Genomic DNA, 19163 nt, shown 5'->3' with positions numbered 1-19163 from the left:
TACTTTCACAATATTCATATAATTTCTACATATATTTCTTCCAGAGACAGTATTATTTACAAAAATGTTCCACCTTCCTGAAGTCTTAATAATTCAGTCTTGACATAATAACTGTACATGTACATGATCGTCCCCCATCATTATATTCCTTTATTTGTTACAATTATATATTTTTCTCTTTTTCATGTATGCACGCATACTTTTTTTTGCTATATATTAAATATAGAATAAGTTAGCCGAATTTATGCAAATTATATGTTAAGTTATTAATTCCCTTCGTTTATCAAAAACGAAAAATTCATCCAATTGAAAAACAAATTATTTTTTATTTACAATTTTCTTTGACGAGTTTTATCATGCGCAATTAATATTTCCTGAGCCAAATAAATACCTGTACCATTCCTAAGCGACTCGACCGTAAACATTTTTATAAATCTCTGCGCGATTTCTTTGAACTCGTCCGCAACATATGTATATTTTATGATTTTCGTTATCTTACATTTTCTCTTGGCAAGAATTATCCACCTCCAAGGTAAAGTAGAAAAAAGAGAAATAGAATACCTGTTTTTAACCCATATACATTGTGTTACGACGTCATAAGCCAACGATAATCGAATAATATTATAAATCTATTTTTACATTTTAATACAATCCACTCTTTATAAAAAATTCTAAATATATTAAAATATTCTGAACCTGTGTGCCTTCTGGCAGAATATACTACAATATAAAATAAAAAAATGCCAAACTTAAAATACAATATATAGAACCATGATAAGATCAGGGTGAGATGTATTATTTTTATATATAATATACATATACAAATATTACAAAAATAAAATAATAAAATAAAATCCAAGATAACATAAAATGAAAAATGAAAGCTACATGAAGGCGATGATGAAATTATAAAATAATTTGGCGGTGGATTTCTTACCGGAGTAGTTCGCAACGCAAATTACGTTCGACGTTTTTCTATCGGAATTTACATAGTGCTTAACAGCAAAAAACACTGAGATTATACATTAGAAAATTTTTTACAAACGTTTTCGCTCATTACAATTATCGGCCGGCTGAGACTCATTCGAAATAATTCACGTGCTCATATATGGGTCGTTCCATTAAAAATAATAAAGCTAATGTGTAAGAAATGTTAACTAATAATGTGTGAGCAATCTGCAGGAGAGGTAAGTATAAACTGTTTTTTGTTGTCCTATTATTTTATGAAAAACGCAACTCTTTTATTGTGCGCAATTTTCAACGAGCCATACACGTGAAAATTTAATCCTTGTGTCGGTATGCTTAGTGCAAGTATGATTAGTATCTGGGCATTTACAATATAACATTAATTATCTCATCTTTGTAATTGAACGAATAATCATATAGCTTATCCTGCACGTATATCTTGCCCGAATGCTGCAAATTAACATAAATTAAAGAGATAAAAAAGCACATTTGGACTCTCGATGTAATTTATAACAACTATTAAAAATAGTACGAGAGAGATACTTCTCGTCTCCAAGTAAGAATCTCCAAAATTTTCGTTTTTTAAAAAGCAATAACAGTCGAATTATACAATTCGATTCTATGAAAGTTTAAATGACACTGACGCATACCACACATTCTGTATTTAATATATCTATACATGTATGGAGGCGTATGAGAGGAAGGTACACAACCACACTTAATCGCCTTTGCTTTTGCTTCTTATAGAAAGAAATCGAAAAGCCACTTATGTGCAATCAGCAGAGTATAAAATATAATAACGCAATATATATATTTACAGCGGTATATAAAGTTGAACTTTATCTTAGCGTATAATGAACTGTAGAGCCGTCTGTGTTGCATTAGTATCCACTTCTTTCCAGTAAATATCGAGCAGCCGTCCGTTTTATATCTCTTTCTTAGTTATCTTAATATAAAGGAGTTTAGAGGATCAAATCTGTTTTCTTCTCAATCACTGTAATAATAATACCTTTTGACATATGCGATCATAATCACATAATTTAATTTTTTTCGGTATACATATCCGAGATAAAATTATGTGCATAATTTTATTCCGGAAAGATTTAGATGCCTCTACTCCATTCCGTAAGAATGAATGAATTCTTAAATGGCTACAATGCACAATGTGCCGTACAAATAGTGCAGTGACGCTTGGTTGTCTTTTCAGAACTTATAATAGGTACTGTAGAATAGTATGGCGTATATTGTAAAAATTAATGATTATAATATTCGATTTTTTCCAATGACTTTTTGTCAATAATATCTTTTGAGTGATATTTCTCTTTATAAACGTACAGAAAATAACAAATATTGATTTCCAAAAATATTATCTTTATACTAAGAAAAACGGTCTGGTTGAATTAAATAATCTGATGAAAAATGGGCGAATTTTCTAGTTAAATCTACTAGAATTCTGATTGATATTCTGGCAAAAATAAGAATTCCAGTAAATTTTATTAGAAATATTACATCAGAATTTCAATTATCTCAATTAGAATTTCAATAAATTTAATCAGAAATATCTGATTCATTCATTTTCAATCAGAATTTTTTTTCATATAGTTGTCATTTTTCCTATTTGAGTGGACCAACTTTTGCTATTACTTTCTCGTATGTTCATAACTGTATGCAATTAAAATCCATATTTAAACAGATTTTGTTTCAAATATCCCATCATGTATATTCACAACCAAGCTGATATATTCAAAGCCATACGACATTAATACCAGTTATTATCGGTACGACTGATGACAGTATGGAGAGTTAGTTTGAGAGAAAGAGAGAAGAGGATGAGGTACACTGAACACAGACAGTTTAAATTTGTCCTTTGTACTATAAGACCGCAAGAAAAATTGGGCATCAAGGGCGATGTTAAGCCGACTTGATGTTCGTTTTACGATACGGTCATCAATTATGCGAATGTCAATTTCGTACATACAGGTCGATTAGATACTCCTTTTTTTCCAGCGGTGGATTTCCGCATAAAAACGTAGATTCTCACATCAATGACGAGTGCTCGGTACGAGGAGATAGTCAAGTTCTTTTGCTGATAAAACTGACAAGAGAAGTAGGCTATACTCTAAACTTCACAATGCTAGTATTACACACGATCGTAATTATGAGGCCTTTACTGATTAATAATCTTGACTTTCTCACTCGACATCAATGTAATTTGTTAAAAACAAATTAACAAAACTTTTTACAATGAATATAATATGCTTATATATATATACATGGCATTTGTGTGTATGCGTACATGCATACATACATATGTATGTATATATGTTGTTACATTGCATTTTTTACAAGTGACAATGAAATTCCAAGTCCCACAGGTAGATGCATGATAACAGAACGCAAGAGCATGAAAAATTTATATATTAAGATAAATATATATATTAAGACAATAATAGAACTCAGGAGCATGAAAAAGGAGGATGTTAAGTTAGGTTATTTCTCGGTTAAAATGAAAAAGTTTTCAGATGTACAAATTATATGTTGTGTTACAGACTTAAGCAGTCGAGTGGTACACAGCTTATCTTGAAGAAACATTAAAAACGTCGGCAAAAATCGTTGTTAAAGACAATAAAATTAAAAAATTGTTAAATAAGATGTCAATATATTCTGCGAATTAAGAAACAAAAACTATATTATTATTATTTAAATACGGCAATTTAATAGCATAATTTAAGCATGTTTATTATTCAAAATTAGAATTCGAAATCAAATGATTATTTTGTATCAGAAAATTAATATTGAAAATTCTCCTCTAAATTATATATGTTTAAGTAACAATAACATTTGTTGCTTTATTCCCGATCAATCTCAATTATCCATTTTTTATTAATAAATGTGATAACATTAGCTTTACTAACTTTTCATCACGATTTCTTTCATGTTACCAATTTTTCTCTAAGATAAACGATGCATCACTCAATTCTTCTTAAGTAATCCTTTAGTATGATAAATCATTTGTACATCTCGAAACTTTTTCATTTTAGTCGAAAAACAATCCTAACTCAACATCTTCGTTCTACATGTATTAAGTTAATAAACAAATTTGTATATTTCAGATTAGTGCGTCTTTTTAGAGTAGAAAAAAATTAATTTCTTTATTAACCTAATATACGAAAAACAGCATGTGATTGCAAGTAACATATGTACATTCTAGATTTATATGCTCGATGAGTAATTCTTATTAAAAAAAAAAGAAATGTTTAAAATGCTGTTGCGATCTGAGATCAGATTTAACATCTTTATTTACAGACCCGCCTTTTACATTATCTATACATGTAGGATTCAAACAAATTTGTAAATCTGTTAAGTGCCAGTGCTGAATATGTTGACAAGTGTACTGTTTCCGTCACTCTCTTATATTAATATCTTTTATATTTTAAACATTTTTATGATATACAATTTGTTTATATTCACGCTGACCCGCTTAAGTAATTGTAGCAACACGATTGGCTAATATGTATTTATCTCAATAATTAACACACATATACGTCAACCGTGTCAACTTCCACGCAACTATAATCATTAATGCGGAAGTCAATTAACAGCGGAATAAAAATATCGTTTATTAATATATATGTTTGCGTAGTAACATGATATTGGATGGATAGCAAGGCCAGTGGGACATAAAAAGTCATTCAAGAAAATTATAAAAAAAAACGTATTAAAATTTCATATATAATGAAATTGTACAGCTGGATATGTTTTTATAAGAAATTTAATTAAATAATAATACGAGTAGGTTTAAAAATGTATCGTTTATATTTATTTTATATTATATTTAATGTTTCTATGTTGTAAAATTAAAATATATTCTCAGAGGTTCTTTATTGCACTTATGGAAATTTAATAAAATTTAGAGATATATTTAGGGTTACCACAATTTAAAAGTAGAATATATATTATAAAAAGAGCAGAATCGTGTATAAAGCAAATAATCGTGGTAACGAGGAAGGGATAACCAAGTAAAAAATGAGATTTATTTTTAATGACTAATTTTATATTTGCATCGCTTTTTAATAACACGTGATTGAACTACCAATTTTCAAACATTACAGAACATTTAAACATAAATGAAATTCAGGTACATGCAGTTATTAAACTGTCTCACTAAAAATAGAGCAAGTCTGGTCTATAGTGTGGCAACCTTATAGACATATCCCTAAATTTAGTTTTTTGTTCTTCCACATAAATACGCAATGAAATTTACACGAGACGCGATAAGTTAAAATATCTCACATTCGTTAAAATTACCAAATTGTCTTTTCATATTTTCAGTGACGTCCTTTTATAATTATAAAAAGATGTCAGTACTATGAGTATTATTAATATTTAACATCATAGGTTCGCAATTACAACCAATAGAATAAAGAAATAAGTGAGACTGGTTCTGTATCCATCCGATACAAATACGTAATCGCAGAGGTAGTATTTAAGCTCGACCGAATTCGCGGCGAGCGAGTTAGCACGAGGAAGTGCCGCATGCGGCCGTGCTGTATTAAAATCGAATGTATATCATATATACAAGTTTATTATATCATAAAATTTGAAAATTGCCAACTGCATAACACTCGATCGCCGCAGGAAATCTGCCTGAGTAACGACTGTTATTTATAATGTATCAACGTTTTAAATAACAGTATTCAATGCGATTTTGTACGATCTTTGTATAATCAGTTAGTGAGCAAAGCGCGCAACCTTTTACACAGCGCGCAATTAAAGTCAATTAAAGTCAATCTTAATCCCACAATTAAGAAAACGACAAGGAAAGAAAAAGAATAATTTACATGTGTTAATCGCTCAATTATATTGTGTGAGTTCTTTGTCTCACTGTCTTTCCATTTCGTTTCTTTTCCACTCGATCGAGGGAAAATGTGGATCGAAGTGAACAGACTTAGTAATAGATAAATCACTTGCGGTCAACTTAACCAATACCTTCTTCTTCGTAAGCTGAGCAGTTTTACATATGGTGCCCGCAAATTTCCATTGCTGCACTGATAATGATTATCCAGATCTTATCTTCGTCATAAATCTTGATGATATCAGTAATTCCAAAACAGAGCAATCTCAGAATACGATATCGCAACACAAATCGAGAAATATTATGCAACTTGCGCGTATGTCAAAAGCTTTGTTCTAATCCTTCGAGGAAAGGATAACTTTTAAAGCTTATTTCTTATTAATTACAACAATTACAACAATTTCCGGGATGTATCATATTAAGTTCGCTTCTTGAAAGTGGCTTTCGCGAAGTGACTCGGAGACCATTCCGTTTCTCAGATTCCAAGCTTTTGCTTGGCGCTCACTTGCATTTTACAGTGATCCTGTTGTAAGGTTTTAAGCATTTGCTTCTGCATATTATGCTCAGCCTGGAAAATGACGAACAAAAAGTAATATCTCAATACATTGTGCTATATTTCTTTTGTATCAACCTATGTTATGTACCTGTAACTGTGACAGGTTTTTCCTTTGAATACGGAGAGCTGGGTTCTTGAGATCACGTGCCAGTACGTTGATTTGGGACTCATGCAATGCCATGCTGTCTGCTAATTGGTAATATGTGCGATTTAACTCGTCATTCACCACTTGCTATAAATGTAATATGTAATTTAATTCCTCCTTGATCACTCTAAGCTGCATAAGCGCGTTTAAAACTATTTTAATTTATAATAAATCTATCACATTATATACTTACATCATCAGGTGTTAGTTGCTGTATTTTTGCTTCGTCAAAATCTGAAATAATTAAACCGGAATGAATTCCACGAATACGTTTCCAAAAATATTTATAAATGCTATATAAAATATAAACTCACCTTCGAAACCTGTAGTTCCATTACGTAGACCGCCAAATATCTTCATCATAAGTTCTGCGAACAAAAAGAAAAGAATATGTTCAAGAATACATCAATTATTATAAATTAATTTGATAACATCACATACAATGTGATTTTAAATGAGAATAGAAAAATTAAATAAAATAGCTGAGATATGTATATAATACAATATATATTCAATATAGATTATATCATGTACTATTCAAAGATTATAAAATAAGTTTGGATATTTTACTTCTTCGTTAACGATGTTTGTTAATATAAATGATTGATTATTGTTAATATAAATGACTGATAATAATAGCGCACTTATGACGATCAATTTATATTAGGCGCGATTGCTCTAAACCGCTGAGTATTTATTGTTTTGATACGCGACTCAAAAACGCCTAGGTCGTTGCTCGACTCGCAAACAATGGTATCAATTGTCGCAAATGTTTACTTCGTGACTAGGTAGCGACGTGAACAGACATTCTTTCTGAGAGCGTTTCGAATTGTAAAAGTCGAAATTCAATAAACTTGTGATTCTTTTTGTGTACACTTTTCAGTTTCTTAGCCATTTTTTGATCCTTCGAGTCGGATCGACGATGAAAGAGAATTAAGATCGAAAATCTATTAAAATGAGTAACGTGAGACATGTGGTGGAAGCTAAAGGAATTTGGACACATAGCAAGAGAGTGAAAGAGGCGCAACCAGTGATCGTCATCGGCGCATAAATCATGCATAAGGCATAACAGAACAAAGTCAGCATATATTCTGAGCCTGGATGATTCTGATTGCTGGCATCATAATACGATAAGAGGTAATGGATTACATTTGAATTTCCGTAACAACAGCAGCGTAACTTGACAAGGTCGATACTGAATGTCATATCGTACATTCTAAAAACGCGAATCTGCGAGCTCTCAATAGAGGTCACGATCGATTTTTCGAAAGTCTAAATCCGTGATTACTTACTTTAGTATATTAATTTACTGCGTTGAGAATTGCCGTTCGTTCCCGCAAAGGAGTTGGATATTCAGCCGGGATGTAGTAATTCTGGCGCGATGCAAAGACAAGTGCAACCTACGGGCAGTAGCTGATGCGGCTCAAATTAAACCATTAAAAGTCAAACAAGCTCAGATAAAAAGTCAATTTACGAGGTTTCGTTTTAATTATCTTAATATATTAGAGAATTATTAAAAAGGCAGTAACGATATTTGAACTTTGACAGAAAATGCAGAAAGCTCAGGAAATATGGAACAGCTTCTTCAATGCCGTGCAATCCGAAATTAAGATACGAATTGATGACGAGAATCAGCATGAGCAGCATGAGGAGGAGAGGACTGCATTCGAAAGCAGATATTTCTTCATTGCATCGAAACTGGAGACCTTGATAGAAGAAAAGGCGGTGGCGACATAAGCAGGTCATACGCAGCCAATGGTTACATTGAATGACGGATCGAGCTTTCAGGCGTTAGGAATTAGCTAGCAATCAGATAAGTGGCTCTTCAAGCAAACATTTAAAACTGCCTAGAGTTAATCTGTTAGTATTTTCAGGAATCTTTGACCAGTGGATTCCACTGGTTGATTCGAAACATATTTCGAAGTTATTCAAAAAATTCAATATTTGATGTTGGTCCTAAAGGGAGAGGCTCGCGACGACGTGATTGTTTCTCTGGAGGCATCTGAAGAGAATTATATGGAAATCTGGGAGTTTCTCAAGGATACGACGATACAAAGGCAATAAAACAGAAACATATAAAGGCATTATTCGAATTACCAACATTGGTAAAAGAGGATCATGTGGCATTGCGACGATTGTTGGCCATGAAGCATTTGCATGCCCTGAAGGCTATGAAGAGGCCCACGGAGCACTGGGATGATTTGATAATGCATTTGCTGACGAGTTGGTTGGATCCAAAAATAAACCGAACATGGGAAGTGGCCTCTAAGCAGGAGGAAAATGCTACATTTGGCGATTTAACTGATTTTTTGACTCAGCATTGTAAAGCGTTGGAGGCATCTTCCCATAATCAGCGGCCGGTTACTGCAATCAGGAAAACTCAAGGCGAATTAGGAGTACGGTGACTTGCGCGGCCATCGTGACTTCATCGTACACATATTGCAGAGACAAGAGTCACAAGTGTTCGAATTCTTACTGAGTTATCTACAGCTAAGTGTGAAGGATAGAACAAAGAAAGCGAAGTCACGTAGATTATGTTTGAATTGTCTCCGGATCGGCTCTCGGGTCGTACATGACAGATCATGTCGCAGGTGTCACAGGCGCCATAACACATTATTGCACGAGGATCGAACAGTGATTGCTGCAACAAGCATGGTAGGTTCGGATGCGGACTGAATGATGACGACGAGCGTAAGTCACGCATTATTCGAAATAGGCATGTGCTTCTCGCGACGGAGTACAGGTATTGGATAGCAAGGGCATTGGAAGATCCTGTCGTGCGCTGGATGGCGAATTACAATCGTGTTTTATAACCAGGGAATGTATTGAGAACGTTGGGCTTCAAGCATTGTCCGACGCATGTTTCGGTTAGTGAACTGAGAGCGATGGCTTCATACGTAGCTGAGGACTGAATTCGGAGGTCCACCTTTATGGATTTTGCGACGCCAGCGAGCTGCTTACGGCGCTTGCATCTATTTGCGCAGTAGCGATCGGATGGGTTCGATTCAAGTGAGGCTGCTGCGTGCAAAATCGAGAGTCACACCGCTCAAGGTACTATCAAGGTTGGAGCACAGTTGTTGGCGCAGCTGGTTGGCAGAGTCAAGGCGGCATTGGAGATGAATATTAACAAGGTCCATTATTGGACAGATTTATCTATTATAGTCCTGCATTGGATCAAGGCAACAAACAAAAAGTTGTCGGTTTTCGTCGCTCATAGAGTTGGTGAGATCAGAAATAGGCGGCGGTCGAAGATTAGTGCCATGTTGGATCCAACGAGAACCCTGCTGATCTCGTATCGAGAGGTTGTGGTCCGGAGGAACTGCAAACAGCCCACTTGTGATGAAATGACCCTGAGTGGCAAGCCGGTCTCAAAAGAAAGCAGCTTGAGGTATCTTGATTCATGGTTTGATAAAGAAGGACTAATTCGTGTGGAAAGCAGATTGAGACATGGGGAGCTGCATGGTGCGAGACATCCGCTGGCGTTCCCGCACGGTTCAAGAAGTTGATTATAGAGCATAAACATAGGAGAAATTTACATGTGGGGGCTGAGACTACGCTTGCAGCCGTACGCCAGCGGTATTGGCCTCTCAGGACGTGTAGTGTGCATCGGGTACTTCGATGATGTATTATCTGTCTCAGAGCAAAGCCACGTGGAGCAAATCATGGGGAGAGTCTGCCGAGTGGACGGGTGATACCGACAAAGCCGTTCAGTAAGACAGGAGTGAACTTTTGTGGGCCGATTTACGTGTGTGAAGGTCGGTAAAAGAATGCTAGACGAATGAAGTCTTACTCGCATTGTTTATATGCATGGTCACTAAAGCGATCCATTTGGAAATGGTATCAGATATAATTAAGGACGCGTTTTTTGGGACACTTAAGCACTTTATCGGTCGTAGATATAGGCCAACGGATTTATTTTTAGGTAATGGCATTAATTTTGTAGGGACTAATCGTGGGCGGAGTTTAGTGGGATTTTTCATCAAGAGACAAAAAGGCTAAAAATTATAAATGAAGGGATAAAATAGCACTTCATATTAGCGCGAGTCACATTTTGGATTGTGAGAGTCCGCGATAAAATTATTTAAAAACTATTTTTATAAAATAGCGTCGGAGATTTTTGAAGAAGTCGCATTGGTGATTCAGATAGAGGCAATATTAAATTTTAGGCTGTTGACTGTGATATCGTCAGATCCTAACTTAAATTGTTTGTCGCTCGGTCATTTTCTTATAAGTGTTATGATGAATAAACAAAGTAATACTCGTCACCGTGTAAAATCGAAAACTTCCAATTACAATAACAAAAATAATTTTTCAAATAGCTTCGATCTTCTAAAGCAGTGCTCGCAAAGATTTGCATATTTCGGGCTGATTTCGGCGAGCGACTCATCGCTCAAGACTCAGCGCTCACGTGACGCTCAGGATCCCTCAGGAACAATGAATAAATTAACAATAGAAAATTTTATGTTAATAGAAATAAATTATTTAATAAAAAACATGTTTTAATTATAATTTGGCGGAAGATGCGTTTCCAGTATATTTCTGGTATAGGGACGCTCTTGAGCCAGAGCGCATTCGGCGTGAGCATCGGCGGCTCGCCTGCTGAGCCTCGAACGATGGTGGGAGTCGCTCGCCGGAATCAGCCCAAAATGTGCAAATCTTTGCGATCACTATTCTAAAGCAAAGAGTAAGAAGTTTATAGTCTCTTCCCATGGCAATTTTGTACGTGTACACTTGTCAGTTTCTTAACCAATTATTCCAGAAATCATTACCGCGTATATATTTAGAAATTTTCAGTGGGAAAATACATACTACACTGTGAAACAAAATATCCAAAACATATTTAATTTCAACTAAGAATAAACAAAGCAATATTCGATTCGTCCCATAGACAACTTTCAATTACAATAACAATAATAAATCGTCTTCAAAAATAAAGCTCGATCTTCTAAAGTAAAAAATAAGATGTTTATAGTCTCTTCTCATGACTATAAAAATTGCAATTATAATGAAATTAAGAGATTAAGGTTTACGTAGAACTTTCTAGAAAACAAAGATTTAATTCGGGATATAATAGTGCCAAAGATATTACTACTGTAATTTACCTGGACTTGCGTCAAGTTCCGAACTTAGCAACGTGTCCTCTTTCAGATCCTGCAAATCAACAAACTGTTCTTCGTCGTGATTTGTTACGCCTAACGGCACGGCGGGATCTACCAACTGTTGATAATCAGTTCCGACTTCATGTAAACTTGAATTAGGCGACTCCGCCACTGTCAGTGATTGCGAATTGACATCATTGTATTGATTAAATTCATCTGAAAATGTCGGATACTCAGATGCGAAAGATCTGCATTTCAAGTAGATGTGCTGTTGTTCGTTGTTTATATTCGTCGATGTGTACACATCGTTAGATCTCTTTTTGCTATGCATCACCAGAAGATCCTCATCGCTACATATCCTTTTCAATGGACATCGATTATGCATTTCAATCCCCGACGAGGCGATAGAATTATCACTCGCGCTGTCATCAAAGTATTGTACCTCCTGCTTTTTCACACAATTGAACGTTTCCTCGGTGCCACGTTCCACCTTAATATTGCATGCGGTGCCTTCGTTCAAAACACTTGCACTTGGAGAACTATCCAAACATGATGTATGATTACGAGGCGCGCGGGAACTCTTACCAGACTTGCGAGTAGCAAGAACTTTCGATTGTGCAGACATGTCAACGTTTTGGATATTGTCATGGCTGCTATGGCTAGCGTTCATCATTTCAAACATTGACAAAGGCTTGCCGGACGGCATCACGCTTTCTGAATCTGATATTGGGCTTTGCTCCGCGCTACTGGAATTAATCAATTTTCCAATGGTTTGTTTGGACTCTTGCTTCGGAGATACTTTGCCTTTGCCTTTGCCTTGGATGACAATGCAACGGTTGATTTTATTGATGCCGATCTTATTGGCTTGTGCGGAAACTGGAGGCATACGAGAAGAGAATATAGCAGCCTTTACGTATTGTGTATGCGGTATCGGTGAGGGAGACAAACAATCCTCCGTTATAACCGACGAGGGTAAGTCGCTGATTAGGTGATTAATAGCAACTTCGAGCTGCGATGGATCTTCGACGTTGGCTTTTGAATTCGACGACTGAGTGTTCTAATAAATCATTTTTTTCATTAAACAACCTTTTTGCTTGTAGTTTCATAATGTAAACGAAAGCGCATTGCGTTAGATCTACATACATATATATATATATATATATATATATGTGTGTGTATATGTATGTATATATATATATATATATATATAGTTTGACTTACCATGTCGATTGGTAGTGCATTATTGCCGATATCTGGAATTAGACTTTTACTACTTGCAGACACGGTCGCGGAGAATCTCATTTTCATTTCTTTTATTAGTTGAATGCCCTCCTCTTCCCTACATACAAAATTTTCCTATTGTTATATATTGTATATATATGTTGCATGACCGTAACCGATGTGTTTGTTTTAGCACTTGGAGAACAAAAAGAACAGTTTTTTTTAGGCTGGAGCAAGTGGAAAAGCAGGGCAAGTGTGTATAAGGGAGATTTTACTTCAAGAATTGTCTCACGGTCTCAACTAATTGCTGAACAAAGTGACTTTTGTATGGTGATACAAATGTACAAGTATTTGAAAAAAATAATTGAATCATTTAGTGTTTTATTGCTCGTTAATATTTCTATTCGGATCCATCAAAACCGCCTTGTCACTTGCTCCAATCTATCCTAAATAGCGAAACTATACTTACGTCACCATGGTGTTAACACAAACGAAGGATTCCACCGTATTCATATCTCTGTCAATTTCCAAATAACCGTGGGTCCGTAAGTAGATGAACTCACCGTTCTTTGTGAGTAGCCTGTAGCACGATGAGCCGCACATTTCGGCACGGTCGTACACTATGAATGTAAAACAAATTATGATTAATTACGAAAGCAAAACGATATTTGACCCATCACAAATTCAAAATAGTCGTTTTACATATACTTTGTTGCCACATCTAAATTACAATTCGTTATGGAAATAGCATGCAAAATATCTCATAAGCGCTCGTGTCGTAAAGCTTGAATGCATTAAAATAATGTTGGCAAATAATGCATAATATAACATTATTAAACTGACTTGTAAATATACGATACAACGTAAATATACGATATAACTTTAATAATTTAATCATCGAACATGATAAAATATACATAAATATTATTCGAATAATTTAGATATTTTTCGTTGAATTCTAGAGGGAAAGGGAGGAAAGAGAAAAGATATTGGTATCGTTGTAAAACGTAATGGCTGTCAAGTGATGCGATAAATATTGTCATCAATGCGAAAATTTAACGCTAGTTACATTTAAATGCTTACTTTGCCGTAGGCCGATCATCGTCCACCTACAATCGTCCTTGTGCATAAAACCGAACGCGTTCAGGCCCGATATCTCCTCCGACAGGTACCCGGCAATGACCGATACCCTATGGTCGCAATAAATGATACGCCCGTCGACCAGATGCCGCGTCACATATTCGTCTTTATTGGCGTCCATTATCGACAATTCGGTGATGGGCCGTTTCTGTGGCAGGGTCGCTATGCCGGCAAAAACGATGTCGTTGGTTGTGCTCGTCGCCTCTGTTGAAGCCATTTCAAATGTATTATTATTAGCAAAACAATCAGCAATTGCACGAAGGTAAAATCGAAGGTGAAACTCGATTGTTCCAAGAGAATTTAGATAGCGGCAATCATAAAAACTTAAGAATAAATGTTCAAGGAGAAGCGATACTCGAATAACAAACTGACATCAAAAAGAGATTTTTAATAGTATTTTGATGTCGAAATGATCACGAAATGTCAATTTATTACTTGCACTGAGAAAAAAAATATTTAACAATTATAAATTAACAATTCTAAAATTGTAACAACAGTTTTACAAAGTACAAAAACTAAAGTAATACTAAATACTATATTTTTATACTATTCAGTATTACTTTAGTTCTTTACTACTTTGTATAATTAGTTTCAAATACTTTAGAGTTGTTAATTTATAGCTGCTAAATTTAACTTTTTTTCTCTCAGTGAATATTTAAATTTTCATCTTATTGAATAAATCAATGAAAAAGTAATTGATATTTGATTTTGGGATTTTATCAGTCTTTTAATCAGTCTTGAATCGTAAGATAAGTTACTGAGAAGGTGAAAGGTTCAAAATGCAAATACATAAATCATATTTTATTTCCCCTGAGAAAGCTCTATCATGACGAAAATATAATTTCAACCAGTTTACTTATTTAATGCCGAAAAGCGAAAAGTTACGTCGGATGTTGGTTTTCTATTAAATATTCAGGCAGAGAAAAATTCAAAATACATACATCAAAGAATTCGCGAACAGAAAAGTGGCGCGACAGATCTGAATATCCTGTATAATAAGGATCGTTGGGCACGGTTGAAGCCCACCCTCATCGGGTCCATTTCTTTGAACACGTCTTTTTAAACGGTATTTTTCGCTGTTCGATTCTCATCTTAGAGACGAGCAAAAAAAAAAAAAAAAAGAAAAAGAAATCTACGCTAAACACTCGTGACGCTGCGCGCCTACATATTTTCGTCCGCGATGGCGAAGGTCTAAATTTAAATACAGGAGTAGCGTAAATATTTGCGATACTCGTTTCGAAACCAGCACTACAGGTTTTCAGCCGTGTCGCGCGATAAAACGAGACCATCGATCCGAGGAATATACGCGCGAGAGAGTAACTCACTACATGAACCATTCGACATGGAATACATAATGAAGTTCGATATGGCTGATTTGTAGAGAAAACCGTTGTCATACGGGGTTGATTGTCAAAAAGTTAATAACTCAAGTTAATAACTCACTCAACTAGTGACAGAAAATTCTCTTCTTTTTATTGTAGATTTCTGACTTAATAAAGTGTTGCGTAAAATGATTTACGCTAGAAACGTCATATATTTTACTTACAACGATTTGCAAGAAAATGAAGCTAGTAAGGAAATTTTTCTTAGTTTCTTTATTTTTTCATTAGTTTTTGGAATTATTAATTGCGATTTCTCTGTAATCATAGAAAATGATACGTCTCTAGATAATTTTTATTGTATTTAGTCGTTATATTGCAACAAAGTATGTGAATACAATCACTTTTTAAAAACGGTTATGTGAAGTAGATTAATGAGTCGGATTAAGGTTTTAACAGTTGATTCAAATCTCTTTATATGCCTTTAAAGAATATGTTTACAAATATACGTACAAATATAATATTTCAAATAGACATATATATTTTTTAAATTTTCGTACTATAGAAACTATTGTGTATTTTATGATTAAAATAATTGTTTTACTCGTATATGTAATTACTATTATTTCCTGAAATATAAAACTGACATTAATAAAAATATATTTTTCATGTATTTTATCTATAAAAAATATGTCACTAAATCCATAAAATATGTCACTTAATCCTGGAACGTGTCAATCAATTTTGAGTATGGAATTAATTGTCACATTTTCGCAATTTTATTTAAAATTAAATAACTTATTTATACGATATATGATGTATTAAAAAGTAATATTTTTAAAATTTTTTAATATCTTAGGAATGTAGGTATATTATAATGTACATAACATTAAAATTTTACAAAAAATTGTTAAAGAACTGTGATAATTGCTCCGAAGTCCTTCATAAAAGAGAGTATGCGATTGTCGACACACATAATATATAATATATAGTCACGATAGGATTATTCGATTCGCGGTGGAAACTTGTTGTTAGCTATGCCACACAATAAAACGGTGTAATCGAAAAACTTGATTGTCGAATCGTAACTGAATTAAATGCCATATAAATAGTAATGTAAGCAAGATATTTGTTCGCAATCAGTCCGTGAATTACTATTAAAAGCTATTAAAATCAGGATCTACATTATTTAACAGCCAATTTACTTTTTTTATCAAACTGATTTATGAATCAATTTTCTAAATTCATAGTAATTCCTTAAAATTTATAGTGCAATTATTCTATTCCCCCAATATTTCAATAAAACATCTTATTTGACAACTGCATACAATGGATAAATCAGAGAGTAAATGTAATTTGAAGGAGAATAACAAAGGCTTGAAATCAGAACTAACAATAAGATCTGTATCTGAATCAGCATGTCAAAATGTTCTTTGTACAATCGCTCTGAAGTGCAGTCATTACACTTTTTATGTATCATATTCAACATGTATAGTTTATGTTTTAAATTATGCAAATTAATTACGATAATGGACTACGGCACAATAAATAAAATAATACAAGAACGAAGTAAAAAATATGATACAAGTTAAGTTCATATTTTAGTTGGCGCTCTCTTAACGTTAAATTTTTTTCAGATTTATCTTCTAAAATTAATTTACCCGATGTTGAATTCCAATTTTGCAAAAGAGCTATTTCAAGATGATAGTTATTTCAAGCTGTTACAAGATGATAGTTATTTCAAGCTGTTACAAGATGATAGTTATGTATATAAGGACGGTTAAAACTTACCTCGTTGTCTTCCTCTGTGCCCGTGAATGTCCACGTTTTTGCAGGCTTCTGCGAGCCGGAGAAGACCCGAAACGTCGAAACACTCATACTGCGTATGATCACGCCTGGAATTAGTGCGTTGCGCTATGCGGATTTTGAAATTCCGTCTCTGCTCGAAGAAGCGTTTCGGCTTCTCGTTCGACCGTTGACTTGACGTCGAGGATTCCTCAGAAGAGTTGGAACTGTTATCATGTGTCAACTCGGACACCTGCGAGATGCTCATCGGCGACGGTGTCGACGATGACATCGACTGCCCATCGGGCAAAAGATTACGCTTGAGCTCATCAAGGTCATCGGGATAGATGAAATTGAACAGGCACTGACCCAGCAATTCGTTCTGCGAAACACAATTTCCGAAGTTCAGATGAGAGAGTCTAATTCCGAAGTTTAGATGAAGTTACCTCGTACTACCGGTGATGACCTTTGTTAACTCGTGACTTGTATATCGGTAATGATACAGTTATGCAATAGTCTCCCAATAGGGATTATATTAAGAAAAAAATTAGTTAGAATTACAAGAGAAGTTGCGAGCATACGTTAAACTTTAGTCTTCTTGTTTTCATCATTGAGCCATTTTATTTTCAGGATAAATAATACGATACTTTGGAATGCGAGGAGAATCGATGTTCCTTTCTCACCTTCGAAAACAACATGGTGTCTTTCATGATTTTTGTACAAGTGCATTTAAATTTTTTATAAAAAATATAATTAAATATTGTTCATTAATTTTCGCTATCATAGTGGAAATTATTATCATGATTTCTTAAAGTTAAAATGTAGCGCGATTGATGTATTTAATTTTATCCATTTTCCATATATATAGAGTACCTTCGTGTTTATTCCTCGAATAGAGATACTTTAAGGTTCCGTTCGTGAAGAACTCTACACACGTCAGACTGAATAATATCTTTCGTGCAGCGAATCGCGTCGCGATACGTCAACGACGACGACGACGACGACGACGACGACGACGACGACGACGACGACGACGACGACGACGACGACGACGACGGCGACGACGACGACGGCGACGACGACGACGGCGACGACGACGACGGCGACGACGACGACGACGACGACGACGGCGACGACGACGACGACGACGACGACGACGACGACGACGACGACGACGACGACGACGACGACGACGACGACGACGACGACGACGACGACGACGACGACGACGACGACGACGACGGCGACGACGGCGACGGCGACGGCGACGACGACGACGACGACGACGACGACGACGACGACGACGACGACGACGACGACGACGGCGACGACGATGGCGACGACGGCGACGACGACGGCGACGACGACGACGACAACGACGACGACGATGACGGCGGCGGTGCACCATGTTGGCGACGAAGCTCATTTTCACGGCAGGCGGTTTCTCCTTGAGAACAATACAGCCTGATTGCGAGTGCCTTCTTAAAAAACGAGAGCAAGACGCAAACGAGAGACTGCGCTCGCAAACAACTCTCGTCCTGTCTGCCTTTCTTTCACCTACACCTTTCTTGTTCCTTCTCTATCGTCGTCAGTTCTGGTATCTCTTGCACAAGTAGAACCAAGAGAGAGAGAGAGAGAGAGAGAGAGAGAGAGAGAGAGAGAGAGAGAGAGAGAGAGAGAGAGAGAGAGAGAGAGAGAGAGAGAGAGAGAGAGAGAGAGAGAGAGAGAGAGAGAGAGAGAGAGAGAGAGACAGAAAGAGAAAGAGAAAGAGAGAGAGAGAGGTGGCACTTGGTCGTCTTCCAAGAGCCGCCGTTCGTTATGGTAGAATGGCGAATTATCGTTACGCCTGAATCTGGAGCGCCACCAGCGAACGATCGATACAGCGCAAGGGACATTTTTTACATTTTACCCACGATCGTCCCACTATCATCCGTCTCGTTGTTTTCTCGCAGAAACATGGAGGAAACCTTCAGGAGTTGCGGGGAGCCGGGATAAGAAGCGATATCGCACGTTCGCGGAACTTCCACCCTCGTTGCAAACTGCAATCTCGTGAAATTCAAGCGAGAATTTGAAACGA

General features: G+C 35.6%; 1 protein-coding gene across 7 annotated transcripts in view; it reads right to left on the bottom strand.

Moving 5' to 3' along the window:
• LOC105145055 (uncharacterized) overlaps positions 1-19163 on the bottom strand; it is a 108618-nt gene continuing 89455 nt past the window's right edge. For 5 of the 7 annotated variants that reach the window (XM_011054380.2, XM_011054382.2, XM_011054381.2 and 2 more), the window contains 9 exons: positions 17093-17468; positions 13926-14186; positions 13312-13462; positions 12843-12960; positions 11625-12678; positions 6837-6890; positions 6716-6756; positions 6466-6609; positions 1-6389 (listed from right to left, as the gene is read on the bottom strand). In XM_011054380.2, the coding sequence (XP_011052682.1) occupies positions 6297-6389; positions 6466-6609; positions 6716-6756; positions 6837-6890; positions 11625-12678; positions 12843-12960; positions 13312-13462; positions 13926-14186; positions 17093-17468 (2292 nt within the window). In that variant the 3' untranslated portion in view covers positions 1-6296. Of the gene's footprint in view, positions 6390-6465; positions 6610-6715; positions 6891-7814; positions 7923-10457; positions 11195-11624; positions 12679-12842; positions 12961-13311; positions 13463-13925; positions 14187-17092; positions 17469-19163 lie in introns of those variants that run through there. The other 2 variants (XR_846036.2, XM_087414009.1) reach the window with 2 other exon arrangements.

This window comes from Acromyrmex echinatior, chromosome 15 (assembly GCF_024713525.1).
Source record: "Acromyrmex echinatior isolate Ae372 chromosome 15, ASM2471352v2, whole genome shotgun sequence".
Taxonomy (NCBI): Eukaryota; Metazoa; Arthropoda; class Insecta; order Hymenoptera; family Formicidae; genus Acromyrmex; species Acromyrmex echinatior.
Note: the sequence above shows the minus strand (reverse complement) of the source record. Positions and strands in the feature narration are given on the sequence as shown.